This window comes from Ctenocephalides felis, unplaced genomic scaffold, assembly GCF_003426905.1.
Source record: "Ctenocephalides felis isolate EL2017-DRISC unplaced genomic scaffold, ASM342690v1 CF-g0.4_SCAFFOLD_01604, whole genome shotgun sequence".
In the NCBI taxonomy this organism is placed as follows: domain Eukaryota; kingdom Metazoa; phylum Arthropoda; class Insecta; order Siphonaptera; family Pulicidae; genus Ctenocephalides; species Ctenocephalides felis.
The window spans coordinates 10619783-10640141 of record NW_020537758.1 but is presented as its reverse complement, the minus strand read 5'-3'; the positions used below and the strand labels follow the sequence as shown (position 1 = coordinate 10640141).

At 26.1% G+C, this 20359-nt stretch overlaps 1 protein-coding gene across 1 annotated transcript in view; it reads left to right on the top strand.

Annotated features, from left to right (window-relative positions):
• Positions 1 to 20359, top strand: part of LOC113373343 (chitin synthase chs-2-like) — a 183211-nt gene that overhangs the window by 69272 nt on the left and 93580 nt on the right. Inside the window, exon 2 of the mRNA XM_026613650.1 lies at positions 12560 to 12659. Coding sequence (XP_026469435.1) covers positions 12565 to 12659 — 95 coding nt within the window. The 5' untranslated portion in view covers positions 12560 to 12564. The remainder of the gene's footprint in view (positions 1 to 12559; positions 12660 to 20359) is intronic.

Below are 20359 nucleotides of genomic sequence, written 5' to 3'. Positions count from 1 at the left end.
CTTAAATGATTAGTGAATCATATATAAATTTAATATACTAGGGATAGAGAATATATTTTTGTTTGAAGTTTGGTCGAATTAACTAAATTTTTTGATAAATTTAAAAACTATTAGAAATATCTTGTTTGGTAAGTGTACTGATTCTTCGTAGCTAAATATTTTGTAAATTTTTACAAAATTTTGGATAAATTGGATAAAACCTTAATAAAAATACCTTGCTGATTTTTTCTATCTTTTCCAGACCTTTCTCTTATTAACTAATATCACACTGTCTTATTATATAACTATAATTAACATCAAAATCTCCGTATTTCATTAATCATAAATATTCCAAACTTTCCTTCCCCGTTCATAAATTCATCATCCATTCATTCATTCATTATCAATTGAACAAATGGCAATTATTTTTTACGCATATCTCACACACAACAATGTATACTGTTTAACATTTTAATGGTCCATTATTTGCTAATCTGACACATATGAAAATTAAGAAAAAAAACAACATACTACATACTACTATACTATACAGACAGTTATGAAATGAATAAATGAATGACTGACAATGGCAAAAAAGTTGTCGGTAAAACACGTCATATCCATTTAAAAACTCATCACCGAGATTTCGGTGGATTCAATTATGCAATGGTAATATTATGAAAGAGCCAGTGTAGTAATATAATTTGATTTCTTAGGAAACTTTAGATTTGAGTGGTTAAAATCAGTTTTTGCCTGAAATTATTTCTTTGTAACTTGGTATAACGATAGATTTTGTGGTCTAAAATATCATATTGAAATATTATAGGCCTACGATAAGCGGTTGAATTTTAAGAAATCGTCGAAGTTCATCGAGCGATTCTAATCAGAATCCATGCCGAATAATATTTTTTTTTGCGAATTAATACTCTGTTTACTATTTTTTTTCTAGGTGAGTCAATTCTCTGACTTTTTATAAGTCTACATAATTAATTCCGACAAATTGTTTCAAAACAAACGTAAAAACACGATCTTAATATGATGAATAAATTTTGAAGCATCCTGTTGATGACCTAAATAATTTGGACTACTAAAGATTTTTTTCTCGAAATAATCCAGAAATGACTAATCTGAAAAATTGTGAAACTTTCGCTTTCTTTAAACCGAATCATAATTTATTAATCGACAATTTTGTAATTGTTAATTGAGAAAAATAGTTATAAAAATACATAAATAATCACAGATAAAAAAATAGTTATTTTAATGGCATGTTTATTAAAAAAAATGTGGAGAAGTAAAAATCTGCCTGAAAATTGCAAATACTTTTATTGTAGATAATTTAGAAAATTAGGGTATATTAACTACTTTGAAAAAATGACACAATAATTTCACTATATCATATTTTTTGCAAATTTATGAATACCAAAATTAATTCACAATTCATAACCAATAATATAATATTTTATATAATAAATATAATAATATAATAAATTGAAAACTATACTATTTCTAGAACAAATGAGATATGTTCCATGTGACATAACGATAAACATCATTATATAAGAATTTCTTTTCGAATTTTCAAATGGTTTGTGCTTTTTAGAACTTCCAGATTTCAATGTATTTTTTCAAATTTGTATCATAAATATATTATTTACTTTCCCGTTACTGTAATCGTCAAAAAATCAAAAATATCAAAATTAATTATCAATTCATTACTAATAATATAAAATTTCTACTATAAATTGAGACTTATACTAACTTTAGTACAAATTAGTTTTTTTATGTAAAATAACGTTAAAAATCATTTTATATCAAATGTTTCAAAATCGTCAGAAATATCTGATTTTTTATTCAGATTTCAATGTTTTTTTTTTGCAAATTTGTGATAGTCAATATAATTTGTAGAATTATATTTTTTGAGAAGAATAATAGAATTTGTATTAATAGAGATGTATAATATTCTTAAGACCAAGTTGCATCTAAATTTAAATCACATACCAATTTATCTGTGTGTGTGTTATTCGATTTGTCCTGAAATATCTGTTTTTTGACACAGACACCTGATATTTCACTAAATTTTCAAACTCTCAAAATTAATTAAAATTATCAAAAAAATAATATTTCCACAATAAAAGAGATTTATACTATTGTTCATAGTACAAGTTAGATATAAAAGCATACGTTGGGCAAATAATGTTTAAAATCGGTTTAGCAGTTCAGGAGTTTATTCAGGACAAACATCCTGACACGTACAAAATAAATCAATTTTGATAGAAGCAAAAAACAGAATCATTAAACTTATTTCCTTCAAATCCAGAGAATTCTTTATAAACCACCTTGAATTTAAACAGTCAATCATTTCCCATAAAAGATTCATTTACTACCATTGTCGCGTGTCTCAACTTTACCAGAATTACAATTCTCCTCGAATGAGTCGTTTACATGGGATATACGACATTGAAATTTCAACTCCATAAGGAAGTTCAAATCGAATTAAATAGACAGTCGACTGACCTGATGTATTCGAGTAAAACAGCAAACAAAACACGAACTTTTGACCCTAAAGAGCCACGTGTTGCAAGGTCGGAGTTGCGATCGACCGAGATACGAATAGAAAAGTTCATTTCGGAGGTTAATGGATTAATTGAGAGAGGAATTAATTGGTAGAGTAATTGGATACGGATTTAAATATATAGATAAAATATATTTGTTTCAACAGCCACCAATTGTACGATAATCAAATGATTTTTTAAGACCAATTTCAAAATAAATTTATTGTCTATGTCTAAAAACTTTTTCTTCATACACCTTTGTTTATGGCCTGTTGTGCATTATTTGTGTGAGAACGTTAGAATATTTTGTAATTATTATGCATTGCCATTGGTAATGTGTGCCACTGATCATCCTTGTAAGAGATTTCATTCAAAGGACGTCCCACGACAACTATTATTATGCATCCGATGTTAAAAAATACTTTAGAAGAATTAACTCTACTATAGAAATAATTGCTGCTAAAAGACGTATTTTGAAAGATGTAATTGTAATATATTTTTTTGTGAGAACTATAATTTGATAGTAAATTATCATTAGGTAAATTTGTTAAACTCAAATCTTTACATCTTGTAAATAAAATATTTTGACCTTGCATCGTATGTTTTTGACCTGCATATGATGAAAAGGTTCTAAACTAAATTGTACAATACCATGTTAAAAAAGCTTTCAAATTCTTACTTGTTTATTTAAATAATTGCTGTTAAAACTGATTGTTTCTAAAAGTTTGTTAATTGTCCTAACAATAATATGATAATCCAAGTTTTAATTATAATCATTACATTATCTTTATATCTCCTAATGAGAATATTTCAGCCTTGCATTTAAAGAAATGATTTTACATCTTAGACCAATTCATTTAATTTTAGCCCATGGCCTAAGTTCCTAAAATTTATGTTAATCAAATAGTAATTATAACAATTAAAAAATTGTAAATGAAAATGACACATTTAAGCAATGAGAATTTTTGTATTGTTATAAGAGTACAAGTTTTAATTATTATTACATCATGGTTATGAGAAAAAAATCGGTGCATCTGTGAAATCATCATTTTTTAAAGTAATATTATTCTTTTTTCAAATAAAGAGAACATTTTTTGAAATATAGAGAAAAAGGTCAATATTTGAACATTAAATTAATCGATTTGTTTTCAATAATTTAATTTTAGCCCTTGGCCTAAGTTCTTAAAATTTATGTTTATACAAAATGTCTTTATCGCAATTAAAAAGATAAGAAAAATGACTCAATTAAGCAAACATTTTAATTATTAATACTTCACGGTAATAAGAAAATTGTTTTAAAAATTCTTTTTAGAATTTTTCTTTACAAATCTTATTAGAACACTTTTTTTCATTTTGTTTATGACAATTTTATGAATTTTTACACCAAAATCAACTCTCTGAGAAGGTCAATATTTAAACGTAAAATTAATCGATTATGGTAAATTATAAAAAATTTTAGAATATTTATTATATAGGGATATTTATTTTCAATTTACTAATTTTATGCTTTATTGACGATTTAAGTCATACTAATTGCTTGAGACTAAATTTGTAATATACTTAATATATCAAGTATCTATATTAAACCCTGTTTTATGGCCTTTTTTTATGTTTTCTCAAAATTTTAGATTTCAAAAATATAAAGACCATTTTGTTCTTCAGAAACGTTTTTTAAGAGAAATATCAAAAAAGTGCCAAACAAGTAGTTTAATTTTAAAAATTCATCAAAGTTTGAGAAAATGAGTAGTTTTTTTGACGCGTGTTAAAATTAAAATTAGATAATTTACTTGGTATAACGATAGAGTACTTGGTCTTAATAAACATGCTGAACAATTAAAGTCCTACCAAAAACTGGCTCAATTATAAAAATTATTGATTTTTGAAAATTTGCTTTTAAAAAATATTTCGATCGGGTTGACGTGTTCGATTTTCAATAATGTGTAATAAATTCAGTTCGAATATTTTTAACTACTCATGAATTAATTTATCTATAATAGATTAAGTCGATTATTTACACATATCGGAAAGTTCATGTAACTTACCTCAAGGCAAAATACCAATACCAACTAGTTACGATTCATCTTGCATCGTTCACTAGAACCCAAGAGAGTCCTTTACATCTCGCGTTTATTTTTCGCTAAAAATTTGAATAAGTTTTTAAAATAATCATTTTACTATATTACTACCAGATCTCATTTATTTCCGTTCCATCTCCCGTTGTAAAAATACATACAATGAAATCCTCGCCGAATGGAATTTTAATCTGGACTATGAATGTGTGAACTTCATAGACGAAGAAGAAGACGAGCGCAACGAAACGTCCGACTCGTTCGAATTAAGCTCATAGACGAAAGATGTGCTAATCCGCAAACGCCAGTCAAATATTTTATTTATTTTCAGCGAAAGTTCAAAGCACTATTTACAATGTGAACGCTGTCTAAACTAGCTGTAAGTGGAATTCTGTCTTGAGGCAATTATGGCATCGTGCCTTAAGGCAAATTGCTGGAACTTCCCGCACCGTAACGAAATGTTCGAGGAATACTGAATGTTTTCAAATAGATTATTATAAATATTGTAACATAAACCGAATTGCAGAGTTGAAATTATTTCTAAAGTATATTAGAACTATAGTCAGAATTAAAAATAAAATCTGAAATATTTTCGATATACAAAATACTAAAAAAAAAAAAAAAAAAAAAAAAAAAAAAAAAAAAAAAAAAAAAAAATGGAACAAATTTTTTTTTTTCAAAATCAATTATTTTGTTAAGACAAGCAGAAAGTTCTTTGAATCATTTAAATCGGACGCTTAGTTCTCTCAAAAACTGCCATTTTTTACATATTTAGCTCCGTATCTTCGAAATGGCTGGGCCTGCCTTTGCCAAAAACTAATAAACACTTCTCCCAATCATTACTAATTGAATGTTTTTTAGATCATTCAAATCGGATACTCCGTTCGCTCAAAAATTCGATTTCTATTTTCTGCACTCTTTGCTCCGTATCTCCGAAACGGCTGGACCTGCCTTTGCCAAAAACTAATCAGCTCTTTTCCCAATCAATAGGAATCGAATGTTTTTTGAACCATTCAAATCGGTTGATCCGTGCGCCCTAAAACGTGACTGGAAATTTGTATCCACACATACATACACACACACACACACACACACACACACATCCATTTTTTCTGAGGTATGCCAAAACGTTCAGAAACCTTCAAAACGTCGAGAAATGTAAAAATTTTCAATTCCGATTTTCGGCCCGTTACAATAACTTACCCTACGGGAAGTTAATTATACATCCCCAAAAAGGTTTAGTCAAAAATCCTAAATCAATATTAAAAATTATATTAAAAATTTAAAAAATGTTTGAAGGATATCAATTGAAAATTGTGCAAATTAGTTTTTGGTAAAGATAGACAAGACTGTTTCTTTATAATTAATTTTTTTTTTGAAGCTTTGAGTAATTATAGTCTAATTATAAATAGTCTCAACGGACATACTGAAATATTATGGTTCAATTATAAAAATTCGTAAAACTTTAGAATAATGATCCAAGTCAAAAGTGAAAATGTCTATATTCCGTCGTCGCAAATTTTGATTCTAATCTAATTTGATTAAATTTATTTTTACACATATCAGAAAATTTATGCAACTTGCCTTCAGGCAAAATTTTACTTACAACTAGTTTAAAATTATATTTTTTAGACGGCATGATTATGATTAGTGTATTTATTGAACATCATTATTTTTGTTTTTTCCAAAGATGTAACTAAAATTTTATTGATTTTTTTTTATAAAACCGTATACTTATATTTTACTCTATTAATCTCATAATTGCATTTTTCTTGATCAAATTGATAAATCATGGTAATAATATTCATTCATTCTGAAAGTTAGAATCCTTTTAAAATCTTTTTTTGCTGCAAAGAAATTTCTCTACATAATGTGAATCTGGAGTGCTTTTCTAATTGTTCTGTGTTTAAAGTGAACCACATATATAAAAATACAATAAAAATTATTATATTAGTCTATTTTTCTATGTATCTATTTCTACTCGGCCTTTTAATAGAAAGCGTTCTCCGGTGTCCGGCAAATGTCAAAGAGACACTCCGGAACATTAAAACTCATATTCATGGCATCATATGCAAAACGAACGAACGAACGAACGAATCTTTTAAATAAATTATTATACTACATGTATTCCTACACGATTCCATTTCGGATGCATAATAAACAGGAATATTATAATACATATGTTGCGCAATTTCTATGCTAATCATTTGTAACATTGTTGTTGAATTTGTCGCTTTTGATAAATAAATTTGCCGGGGATAAAAGTAACATTTTGTGCTTTTTATGTGAGCATGTAACACATGTTTAGCAAATTTAACTTCTGATTTTTTTAATAATACATAGGTTTCATTTAAATTTAAATTTATTCCTAATCATTCCCTCTGTATTATCCTTTTCCACAATCGACTTCGACACCATTAACTCCGGAGTTTATTTGAATCGCTCGTTCGCTCCTTCTTTGAATTTACAAATACGTTTGTACATTTGCGATTCTACGAAATAATGTGACTGTTTTCACTTAAATTACTGATGTAATCCAAGAATAAATGTGCGAACACATACGATTTGCAGACTTTTGATCTTTGCACGATACCTGGAATGAGATAAAATTGCCGGTGCAAATGCCTGCAATATTAGAGTCAGGGATCAATGAATTCTCTCGGAGATGGAGACCTAGAAATTATGAAAAAAATTCAGTTAAATTATTAAAAAAAAATTAAATAGTGGTGTATAGTGTTGTGCCTTAAGGCAAATTGCTGGAACTTCCCGTACCGTAACAAAATATTCGAAAAATATTAAATGCTTTGAAATATATTTGTATAAATGCAGGAACTTTCATTATTTTTATTTTATAGACAAAATATAATAGCTTATGAGTCGCACAACGACGTTTATATATGTTTACATTAAAAGTAAAATAAAAATAACTATGAATTAACTATATAAATTAACTGAATTCTCATTCCATATGAAAGTAAAAGCAAAAAAACTTGATTCATAATTAAACTTGCTCGCCTTAGTATATATTTATTCAAGAACTACTTTCATACCACAAATTGTAAGTCGCTTTAAACCGCAAATAATTGAAAATAACGTTATAAAAATGTTGATATCTAAAATAATTATTTTATGATACAAAAGAAATCGCAGAAGAAAGAAATCTTCTATTTTGATGATCTGAAATTATATGAAAACATTTGGAGAAAATGAGAATAAAATAGGTTTAGAAAAAATGAACATATATATATATATATATATATATATATATATATATCAGAAATAAAATTAAATTCGATTTATGATTTTTTTTTTGTGAAAAATAAATTTATTCAGAAAGTCGTCTTAGCTATAATGAGTATGTTACTGCGGCTCAAAAAGCAATCATTTATAAGAAAAGTAGAATAAACAACAAATTCATATGTTTATAAATAATCCAATTAACATTTAGATTTAATTCAAACAGAGTTCTCTATCTCACAAACAGTTTTATTCCTAAATGTCACATTACAATAATACACTTGAATGTTCTCATTAGAATCTCGGTAATTGCGTAAGCAGTATGTGTCATATTATTAATAATCTTTCTTCGCATGTTCATATACACATTTATAAATTGTTTAATAATAACTGGTTTTACTACAATTTTATCCCACACATGGTAATAAACAACTTATATTGTGGGTCAGATGACCTGAGAAATTAAATTTGATTGGCCTTTTGGCCAATTATGAAGAAAATAAGGAAAGGTATTCCAAAAGGTTGACCAATAATTATGTAATAAATTTGTATTACTACAATTTCTGTAAACCCAAAAAATTATTATTCAGCAATTTCAGGAAGGGGTATTTTTATTTACACATAATATTATCTATATTTTCAAGTTAAAATCGATGTCACTACTGCTTCATATCAGGCTGTCCGAGACGAGACTCAAAAATTAATATAGATCATAAAAATATTGATTTTTATTGAATTTTTCTAATTTCTTTATTATTGATAAAAAAATACAGGAGGGCTCTGAACTCGAAAATTGCATAACACTTTTTCTTTATTATAAAGACATAAACAATGAATCTTAATTGTTTATGACAGAATATGAAGTCATTATGAATATTACGGTATAAGAAACGGTAAGTCGTGGTATTTGCATTATTGCAAATACTTACTGTTTTATTTATAAATTTACATATGACACAATACTTGATGATGACGCATTCTTTGCAACGGAATGGGAGAGGATTTAATAAAAATTAAAAAATAATAAAAAATTAATAATCAAATATATCATTACCTTGAAATACCATTGCAAAACTGTAAATTTGAATTTTCTCTATTTTCTATCAAAAACATGATATTCAATTACACCCCCTAAATTTCTTAGAGATCTTAAAAAAGTTCTAGAAATTTGACTATTTTTTATTTTTGGTAGGGCATGTTCCCGAAACAATTACATTTTTTTATTTTTTAAGTTCTTAGATAATTACCTATTAAATTCAATCAATTCCTCTAATTCAAATAATTATCTCCAATTACAAGCAAAAACTTTAATGATACATTATTATATACAGAAGAGACTTTTAGAAAGGTATAAAAAATACCATCACATTCGATAATAGATGTAATTACTACAAAATTACTAGAAAATACGTATAAGTCTTATTATAATGTTAATATTAGGTATATCATAAATATGAAAGTTTTTTACAATAATTTAAAAATAAAATGATTTCTTTGTAGATTGCATACAATTAAAATTTATGCAAAATCTTCAGAAATTGATATAAATGTATTTTTGGAAAGTGGAATGAAATTTCTCTGTGTTGTAAAATAATTAAAAAAATCACACTAAATCATGTAGTAAAATAATTAAGAACTTAATTAAAAACAGTATATTCAATATAATATAATTTAGAAATGTGAAAATTTTGTATAGTGATTGTAAAAAAATCGAAGCTTGAACTAAATATAAAGTAATCACAGTAGAGCTGTATAAAAATCGTAAAAAATAGTTTAATACTTATTTTATATTATTTTAAAGCTTTCTACTCTGTAAGCTATTTATATAATTCGAATCATTCAATTTTTTAAAAATAATGCATGAACACATATTTATTTATTCTGAAAGTATTTTCTAATCGTGTTATTTCTGAAACTGATTTTCTATGCCATTTTATAAATATTTAAAGTTGTCCTAGGGTATCACACTATTAGCAAGTATTATTCACTATTCAATTCTAAACAAATTTCTTTAATATGTTATTTATATAAATCAATTTGTTCAAAAGTTATAAACGATTTTTCAAACTAATGCATATTTTACTTTCGAAAGTTTCAATAATTTGATTAAACTTTGCATGATAATAGGTTTAATTATAAAAATTATTGGCAAGTATTTCTTTACTTTTATTTAGTTTTTAATATTTTTTACTATTTTTTCCTAATTATTTTTTTATCCATCGTCGTATTGAAAACAATTTTTTTCAAAATAATGCATTCTGCTAGTGTTTTCTATAGCGTTATTTCTGAAACTAATTTTCTATGTCGTTTTATACATATAACAAGTTGTTCTAGGGTATCACATTATCAGCAAATATTATTCACTGTTCAATTCTAAACAAATTTTTTCAATATGTCATTTATATAAATCAATTTGTTCAAAAGTTATAACCGATTTTTTAATCTAATGAATATTTTACTCTCTAATGCTATTGAGGATGATGGTCAAACAAAACAAAGCTTTTAATATATATAATATGCCTATGAAAATTGGCCTAATTATAAAAATTATTGACAAGTATCTTGTAACTCTTATTAAATTATTTCTTACTACTTGTCCTAAAATATTATTTTGTTTTATCTGTTTTTTATCCATCGTCGTATTGAAAACAATCGTCATTTGTTCGCAAGGCCCTCTCAGTAAAAGAATGCGTTTACAAAGTTACAACAATTGTCTTTGTCTTCGAAGCAGGTTGTCTTCGAAGAAGAACTTGCCATAGAAAAAACTCATTGTGAAAAAAAAATAAACAAATCGACGTGCCGATACAGTAAAAAACATTACAGACATTCATCATATACGTAGACACATATGGGGAAGGGTATACAAATACAAAGAATTCAAGTACTTTAATTAATAATACATCACAAAAACAAAGAAATATATATATATATATATATATATATATATATAGCCAAACCCTAGTAAAAAAAATTTCTAACATTTAATCATATCGAATATCATAATACTCGACAAATTTCATAATTTACAATACCATACTACTCTAGAGTTACAAACTACTATAAATTTTATCGTAGAGTAATTTATATTACTTGTTAAAAATGACGTACCTGCACACTTCTGTTTACTGCGTCCTGTCTGTGGGAAAGTAGCTATATTAACATACTACCGAGAAACAGGGTTTACATGTTAAATTATGACAAAATAATATTTTAATATTAATAAAGATCCTATTGAGATACGTCTGCTACTACTTACCCATATTGCAAAAAGCTCCTGCTTTCGTACTTTACTACAAAAAATGGTTTGAAGTTAGAAAATTTTGTGAATATTAATTACATTTATATGTGGATTTATTATCTATTTAACCTAAAATATTTCTTTAAACTTTCGCTTTCCGTCTATTTTTGGGCACAAAATGCGTCCGCCGACTCGATAATGAAACAAGTCGCACGGTTCGTGAACGACAGTGAAAAAAAAAACGAGTATACAAAAGCGAAATATCTCCAGACTTCCTCGATTTCACGAAAACGTTATGTAATAATGTATCAGACAGTCGATTATATATTTCACTTTTATATGACATATAAAACTAAAGTCAATCATGAGCCATAAAACTGTAAATGAAAATCTAAATGACTTAAGTATTTATGATCAAAAAATGTTTTTAAAAATATCTATTACCAAAGTAATTACAGATATTGATTTATGCCTTTCAGACAAATTATCAATTATCTATTATATAAGTTACATACATATATTTTCGCACATCAATCATTTTTAAGTATATAAGCCTGCGCGATTTAGTGAATGTTGAGAGAAATCTTAATTGGGCAGTTAAATTGCTTTAAAATTTAATTTAATAGCCTTAAGTGTAAAGAACATAATGATTTCTAATGGTTGATGACATTGATTAACTGATTTTCACCAAAAGTAATAACAGAAATTCTAGTAAAAATCATTTTCAAAATAATAATCTATCATATTATCCTGCGGGATTAAGTGAATGTTAAGAGAAATATTAATTGTGCAGTTAAATTGTTTCAAAATTTAGTTTAATGGCCTTAAGTGTAAAGAACTTAATGGCTTCTAACGGATGATGACAATTATTAACTGATTTTTGCCAAAAGTTATAATAAAAGTATTAGTTTCTATAATAGTTAATGTCAGAATTTAATCCTTGATTTTATTCTTATAGCAAAAAACGTATTGGCTTTGATTTGTCATGGATTATTATTTATGGTTGTTAGAACTAAACTTTGAAATTTTGTTTGAACTATTATTCTAAATATAGTTATGGCAATGTTGTCATTATAATATTTAAAATTTGTCACGCACTATTGATAATTATGTAGAATAGCCGATGCAATTTATTGCAATATCGAAGAAAAATGCTTCAGAAATATCAGACATCAGACAAGTGCAAATCATCTATTTTGATATATTCGTTTTTAGTGTAATAATATTATACCTATTGCTTAAAGGCCTATTTTTTGTATTTAAACATGTATGAAAGCTATTTTTACATTTTTGTAGTTATAAAAAAAAATTAAAAATTCTAGTGTTTTATTCTCAATAGTTGTTTAAATAAGAGTATTGAAATTTGCAACGCTTATGCTATTTTTCTAGAACACGCGGCTATAATTAGAAACTAGTAAATTATACTATTAGATGTAAAAATATGTTAGTTTTTATATACTATTTTTTTTTCCTTTTTTTTTTAGAAATTATGGCGAGTGCGGGGTTGCGAAATGCAGGAGGCAGCGACGATAATATTTCGGACGATGAAAATACACCATTAACTCAGGATATATATGGAGGAAGGTAGGATTATTGTCTTTTTAATTTTTTATTAGCATTAAATATTTGCATAATTATTTTAGGAAATAAATTCTTAAAAATTCCGTGTAAATTATGCGCTAAATACGAAAAAAATGGTACTATCTTAACGCAATATCTTGGAATTCGATCCGGCTTAGAATTTGTTATTTGATATTTTTCTTTGCGGATCAAAATGATAAGTAATACGATATCTTATTACCGAAATACCCAGAATATAATCTTAAATTTTTATTTGATGGCGTAATCACAAAAATCGTACCTTAATAAATAAATGTGTAATTAAATCACCTGCATAGCATTCGAACAATACAAGTTTTACTAAACATGGATTAAGAAAGTAATAACGGAAATAAATATATATAACGCATTTTTTGTGCATTTATTTTCACATTATTAGCAATAAATATAATAATTACAAAATTAATACCTTGATAAATGAAAATGTCAAGAAATCGCCTGCTCACATATTGGTAAAACATACAATTTTTATAAAACCAAGAAATTAATTGTCGTATAAAAATGTATAATATATAAATGTATACATTGCACTTTTTATGCATTTTTTAGAGGGTGTAAATTTGATAATTATTCATATTTATATATTGGATACAGGATTAAATTTAATAATTACAGTAAATAATTTTTTTAATTGAATTAACTTACAGTAAAATACAACACTAAAGCAATATTAAGCCTAATATTAGTATTATATAATACAATAACTTGAAAAAAATGTTATGATCTTGAGATAGTTTAATTAGGGCTTGTAGATCTTGAGATTCTGCTGATGATAAAAAATCGTTTAAATATCCCTGCGCAATTTTCATTTAAGACAAAAATCTGAAAATAATAATTAAGTGCAGTATCAAAACAAATATAGTATGAAAATATTGTAACGATAAGAAACTTAGTGTAGGACAATGTTAAAATAATTTGGAATGAAAATTAGAGAAAGTATGGAAAAAGCAAATAATAATTGTAACTGTTGAAAAAAAAAATCATAATAAGCTTTTCAATACCTTGGTAGTGGACTTCTTTAAGTAAAAATAATAACTTTTGTGAGTTGCTTTTTTATCTTTTTAAATTAGTTTTTAATTAACGCCCTAGTCGTACCTGCTAAATAACTATGTAGAGTAAAATTTAGTCTAAGATCAACTTTTTTATAGTTAATAGTTTTAAAGTTGAACATAATTAGTGAATTAATACTGTTCGCGCCAATCAAAGCATGCAAGTTATATTGATATACAAACAAAAAAAATCAAATTTGTATGATATACAATCGAAAATAATCAAACCAAAATCAAATCAATCAATACGTAAATCAAAAACAGATTAAAATTATTGTAAATACTATTATAACTTATAAAATAAATATATACAGTTATCAATAAAGTATTTTACAATTGGTCCTTCAAAAAGTAAAGTAATATTCAATCAAAACAACATTAAAAAAAAACAAATACCTTTAATAAAAAATAATTTCAAAAAGTAACAAACGGATATAGAACTTTTCATGAAGTAATAGTCGTTACTTGTTGCCTCCACTAAATGTTTTCTAATTTGCAATATTGTATTCAAATTATTTCTTCGTATTTGTAAAAAATAACCTCTATATTAATGATGCAGACAAGAAATTTTACACAAATATGACTTAAGCTCAATTGTCTTAGATATTTGATATTAAAATTACAACAAAACCTGAACAAATTCTACAATTTAATTAGACCTAAACAATTGTCATATAAGAATGATAATATAAATATTTACAAGAAAATACAGCCGAGGTGCGACTTAGGCTGCGGTACGACTTGAGCAACCAAATTTTAAAAATATCATCAAATATATTTTTCATTCCACTCAATTTTCAAGTCAATTTTTCCCATTGATTGGCACTTGGTAGTCGCCCTGTTTCTCCGGTCGCGGCATTTCAAAGAAACTCCGGAATAACTCCGGAGTATCGGCAGCACGTCAAAAGTCAAATGCCTTCTAGACATTTAATTCACGCCTAGATTTATAGAGAAAACTTACATACATTTCTATCGAGTGATACATACCTACTACAGAATTGATAACGAAAATTGGCAATCAATCCATTATATAGATTATGCCAGAAATGGAAGTTTGAAAGTTAAAATTGAATCGCATCTCTTGATAATTAATATAAATAATCAAATTTAATTATTTTCTAACAATTTTTATACCCCTGTTCCGATTCGTGTGAGGCCTTTGCCCGCGTTGCAATTATTGTCACCCTACCCAGGTCGAGTCGTGTGTGCAAATCACCGTCCTTTTTCTTGAATAAAAATCGAAGAAATAAATAAATAACCGATTAAAATCTGAAGACTTCTACGACTGTCGTATTAGAAGGGATTAAAGTGACAAGCGGACGAATACATGATTATAAAGTCAAAGAATGGACTTATGGGCATATGAAATGTGTTGAAGATGATGCTATAAATAGGCAGCCTCCGCTCATTTGCATATATGACGACGACGGTTGGTGGGCTATTATGAGATTTATAATGAATATTACAGAGTTTTATTTATTTATTTTAGTTATTTTATTGGTAATTTAAATATTTTTTATGTTTTGTGATATATGTCAAAACCTTATATACGAGCTGTACCCGCGACTTCGCGGTAACAAAAAGTGAAATTTTGCATTTTTATTGCATAAATGAAAATTTGCGTATTGTAAAAGTTATAGTAATCGGCCAAAAATCAAAAATATTTTTTTTTGCATATCTTTACGTTTCAGAGATTTCTGAACATTTTGGCATACCTTAGAAAAAAATTGATGTGTGTATGTATGTATGTACGGATGCTTTCGGGAGCACCGCTGAACCGATTTGAATTATTAAATTAGCATTCGAGTTCTATTGATAAGAAGGCGTGCTGATTAGTTTTTGGCAAAGGCAGGTCCAGCCATTTTAGAGATACATAGCAAAGATTGCAGAAAATGGAATTTTTATTTAAAAAAAAACAGACAATCTGATTTAAATGTATAAAAAACTTTTAACTTGTTATGACCTGATGAAGAATGCATCAATTTTTAGAACAGACAGGTCCAGCGGTTTTGGAGATACAACAAAATTGTAAAAACTTATATTTGCTGGTTGAAAATCTAATATTTTGAATATCTGGATCAATCAACATGAATTAGGTATCAAAAACGATCAAGAAATTACATAATTTTCAAAAAAAAAAAAATAAAAAAAAAACATTTTTTAAAAAAATTTCAAGTTTCAGAAAGTTTTTAAAATATATCAGTATTTTCAAAAAAAGTTATTTCAATAATCAAATTTTTTAAAGAAATTCAAAATTCACAAAAAAAACTAATTTTTCTTCTAATTTTCAAAAACAAAATTTTTTACACTTCAATTTTCAAAAAAAAAAGTTTTCAAAGAGTTTCTAAGATTCAAAATATATCAGTATTTTTGAAAAAAAGCATTTTTACAATAATACAATTTTTCAAATGTTTTCAAAAAAATTCTATATTCTTAAAAAAAAATCTAGTTTTTATTGTCTGAGCTTTTAAGAATGTTAGAAAATGATATGGAAAGTTCCAGAAAATTGCTTTAAGGCACGATGTCATGCACCACTAGTAAATATTTTATTTTATTTTTGTTAATTTATATTTTCATCGGCTATTTGAATTATCTGTATTAAAAATTTCACTAATATCTATAAAATAGATATAAATGATGTAAATTAAATATTTAAATAGTCACAAAATTATCCTTGAATTTTTAGTATTTTGTTATTTAGGCTGTATCTGCTTTATAGACTCAATTTTAATAGTTTGTACCATATATAAAAATCTTGTATACACTTTGCCGAAAAATCATTTAATTATACTCGTGTAAGTCTTAAGTCATTAAACTCTAAACTTCAAGTCCAAAAACTCCAAAAATAAAAAACACATTTGTTTATAATAATACAAATTATGTATTTTGTTTAAATTTAAATATAAATATATATATATATATACATATAAATTAATGGATTTTAAATTATCCACAAATTTATGTAATTTTCCAACTTAGTTCTATGTATCGATTGTATTTCTTCTCATACATTTTATACTATTTTCCCAGATTCTGCGCGTGGGCTTTCTATCCTATGAATTCCAATTTCTATTTATTGATTATTTATTTATCTCCGATTTAAAATCGCTTATTCTGCAACACTTATATGCATTCTGCGACACTTATATGCATTCTGCATACCTTTTTGCAAATGCATTAGGTTATCAATTATCATTCGAGTCCGGGATCATCTCAATACGTAAAGGTACTCTCCGTTGGAGGTCGATTCATTCTCGGAGAATGTGTTGTATATCCTTTAATAGAATTCGTTTTTTAAAACAAAAAAATGTTGGCAATGGAAATTTATAGCTTCTCCGACCAATTCAGAGGTTGTTGTGATTTTATTGCTCATTTATATTAATTTTATTACCCCAAAACCGATCAATATAACAAATTTAAATGTGGTAATTAGATTAAGTATGAACTGCATTCCAACATGATTTCACACTTTGTCAACTTTTCAAGAGAGTCATCAAATAAAAATCAACACGACACACCTTGGTGCATTATTAAAACAAATCATAAAATTCCAGAAATTCAAGTGATGAATCAAAAAATCACCAAACGATAAAATTGAAATTTTGCAAGCTCTTTTTTGATTTTTATTTTTTTATGTCGGTTACTCATCGTCGTGATCTGGGTATTTCAAAGCTTGTCGTATTTTATTATCGAATCATGATCATTATTCAGGTGTTTCGTTATAATTTGGCGAGATGACTGTTATATAGTAGATAGTCGATCACGACGATGTTGTATTTAAAATGCCATTTAATCTCAGGACAGGTTGTCGACGCGAAAATGTCAAGGGCGACTCGTTAAAATATAAACTATAGACAGATGATCGGGGAAAAAATTCTTTTGTCAGTAAAAAAATTTGCTACATATTATTTGTTAACCCATTGTCAAATATACTCGTCATAGAATCGTCATAGGTATGAAATTGTAATCATTGGCTACCTAAATAGCAATTTTTGGGGAAAAAATCGTGGATTTTACAAACGAGTATCTTGATCTAGTTTTCTATATAGGCAACTATATTTTCAAAGGTTTGTTATAAAATTTCTCTTGCAAATGTACAATGCAAATTATATATGATTATAGTCAGTTGTGTCAGTACTTTGAAAATATCCCAAGAACGATATGCATTTGTATGAATCAGGAAAGAAAGTACAATGATTTTGTATACTTACTGTACTATATAATCAACTAAATTATATATTTTGTACTAGAATAGATTTAACCTGACACAAAATAAATTTCTCTACTATGTTAGAATTTACAGCTTTTTTCTGACCTAGATATTTCATCTCATAGCGTCATCATTCAATGTATCAGTTCGATAACCGATTCAATAGCAAATCAATAATGATTTATTATTACATACAATTTAATATAATACGACATGCATTCATTTGATACAATTCCACACATGGAATCGAAGCAATTAATTTTGTAATTATAGTACATTTACAAGGTAAAACGATCGAACATTCTCTTTGATGATTCTGAACTGTAAAATAAATTAACAGTCGGTATGATAAATCTTAAATTAAAATTAAATGGTTGAAAAACAATTTATATTTATATACTTTAGTGATTGATATTTTTTTCCGGACAATTTTCAATTTTCACGACAAATTTTGAAAAAAATCCCTCCTTTGCCACCATTTAACTTTATTTTCCTCTCGCATTGTTAATCACGTTATTACAAACAATAAATTACGAAATCTTGCACAAAAGCCGTAAAGGATCAGACAATAATAATAATAATAGTAACAACATGTTTTATAGCGATATAAATACTTAAGTGCCACAAATAAACGACTTTATGTTTCTCTGAGAACCCACTAACATTCGAATAAGATTCTCTTTCAAGGTCTTCTTCTGTTTGCAGAGATTGAAATATTAATAATAATAATAATAATAATAATATGATCATTAAATATAGATATAATGGTTTTATAAATATGCTATTTTTTATTGTAGTTTATGAGTTATTCGGATTTGTTGGAGAAAATATAGGAGATGTGTGATTTGTAAATATCTTGTTACATTGTTTAGTATCGTATATGGAAATGGTTATACAAAATAATGTGTAATAAAAATTATACATACAACTGTATATATATATATATATATTAATAAAATAACTTAATTAATTTTATAATAATTATTATCATTCAAAATATTTCTATTAACAATGTAAGTATATGTACACTTGAGGTGTATGAAAGATTAACTTTATATTGTTGATTTTGCCGTCGTTTTTATTATTACGAAACCTGATTCTATAATAATCATGTAAAAGGTCAGAATATCATTTTGAAGTTCGAGAATATTATAGACACAATTCTATAAACTTTACATAACTTGTATCACGAACAGAATAATGTACAGTACATATTATAAGTAAATTCTTGAAGCAAATTTTATCTATATGATTGAAAAAAATTATTTTGAAAGTAAATTAACTAAAGATAGTTTATATTGTATATTATATATTTAAATTTTGAACATTTTTAAAAAAATAAAATGAGTGAAAAAAATTATTTCTAGCAGGTCATAAAAAAAATTTGCATCTGAACATGCCAATAATTTTAGTTTTTCAAATAATCTGAAAAAAATGTTTTTAGATAACGAACTTAAAATAAAGTCGTAATTGTGTGAACTACAAACAATAACAATTTTTTTTTGGCAAAATAGCGACTGTTCGAAAAAAAACTACACCTATTTTCGATTTTTTTCAAAATAGTAAAAATCAGAATTTGGGAATGTCTATCTATAGTTCATACTGAAGAGGAATTTATAAAAATAATTTATAGTAGCAAAATAGCGTTTGATGCCTGAAAAAAAATTAATATTTTTTTTTTATTTTCTCGTTTTCTTTTACAATAGTAAAAATTAGAATTTGGGGATATCCATAGTTCATACTGAAGAGAAGTCTATAACTCTGTAAAAATTTCTAAAAAATTAGTCCAGTAGAAGTAGAGAAATCGTGGAAATCGTATCCAAAAGTTTAAAAAAATTAAAATTTAGCGACGGAAGGACACAGAGGAAAATTATCTTGGTCAAAAAGCTATATTTTCAATAATAATTTCAAATTTAAAAATCCTTTAAAAATCCACTTGTACACATATTCATAAATAATTGAACCTCAAAAATATAGAAAAAAATCGATTTCTTAAAACTTTTAGATTCCCTTCAATTCGAAATAGGTACATCCGTATACGCTGGGAAATAGATCTTTTGTAATTATTTTAACCATTGTTAAAAATTATTTACCTTTTCTATTTTTACTTATTGGTATCTTAATATAAGTATCGTTTGCATATTAAAAGTGCCAAAAGTATTTTCATATATTATACAAATGACGACGAACCCATCGTATCACTTAACTAATGATTCGCAAATAATATTTTTTTAAGATATTTCGGAAAATAAATTCTGAAAATTTTAAAATTTGCTTGAACCGTATAAGTAAACTTAAAAAATTCACAATTTTCGTATGCAAAATTGTAACAAAATTAGTACCCATTTTAAAAATTTTTATCAAATATTTGACAACTTGATGAGCATATATCTAATGGTCATTTT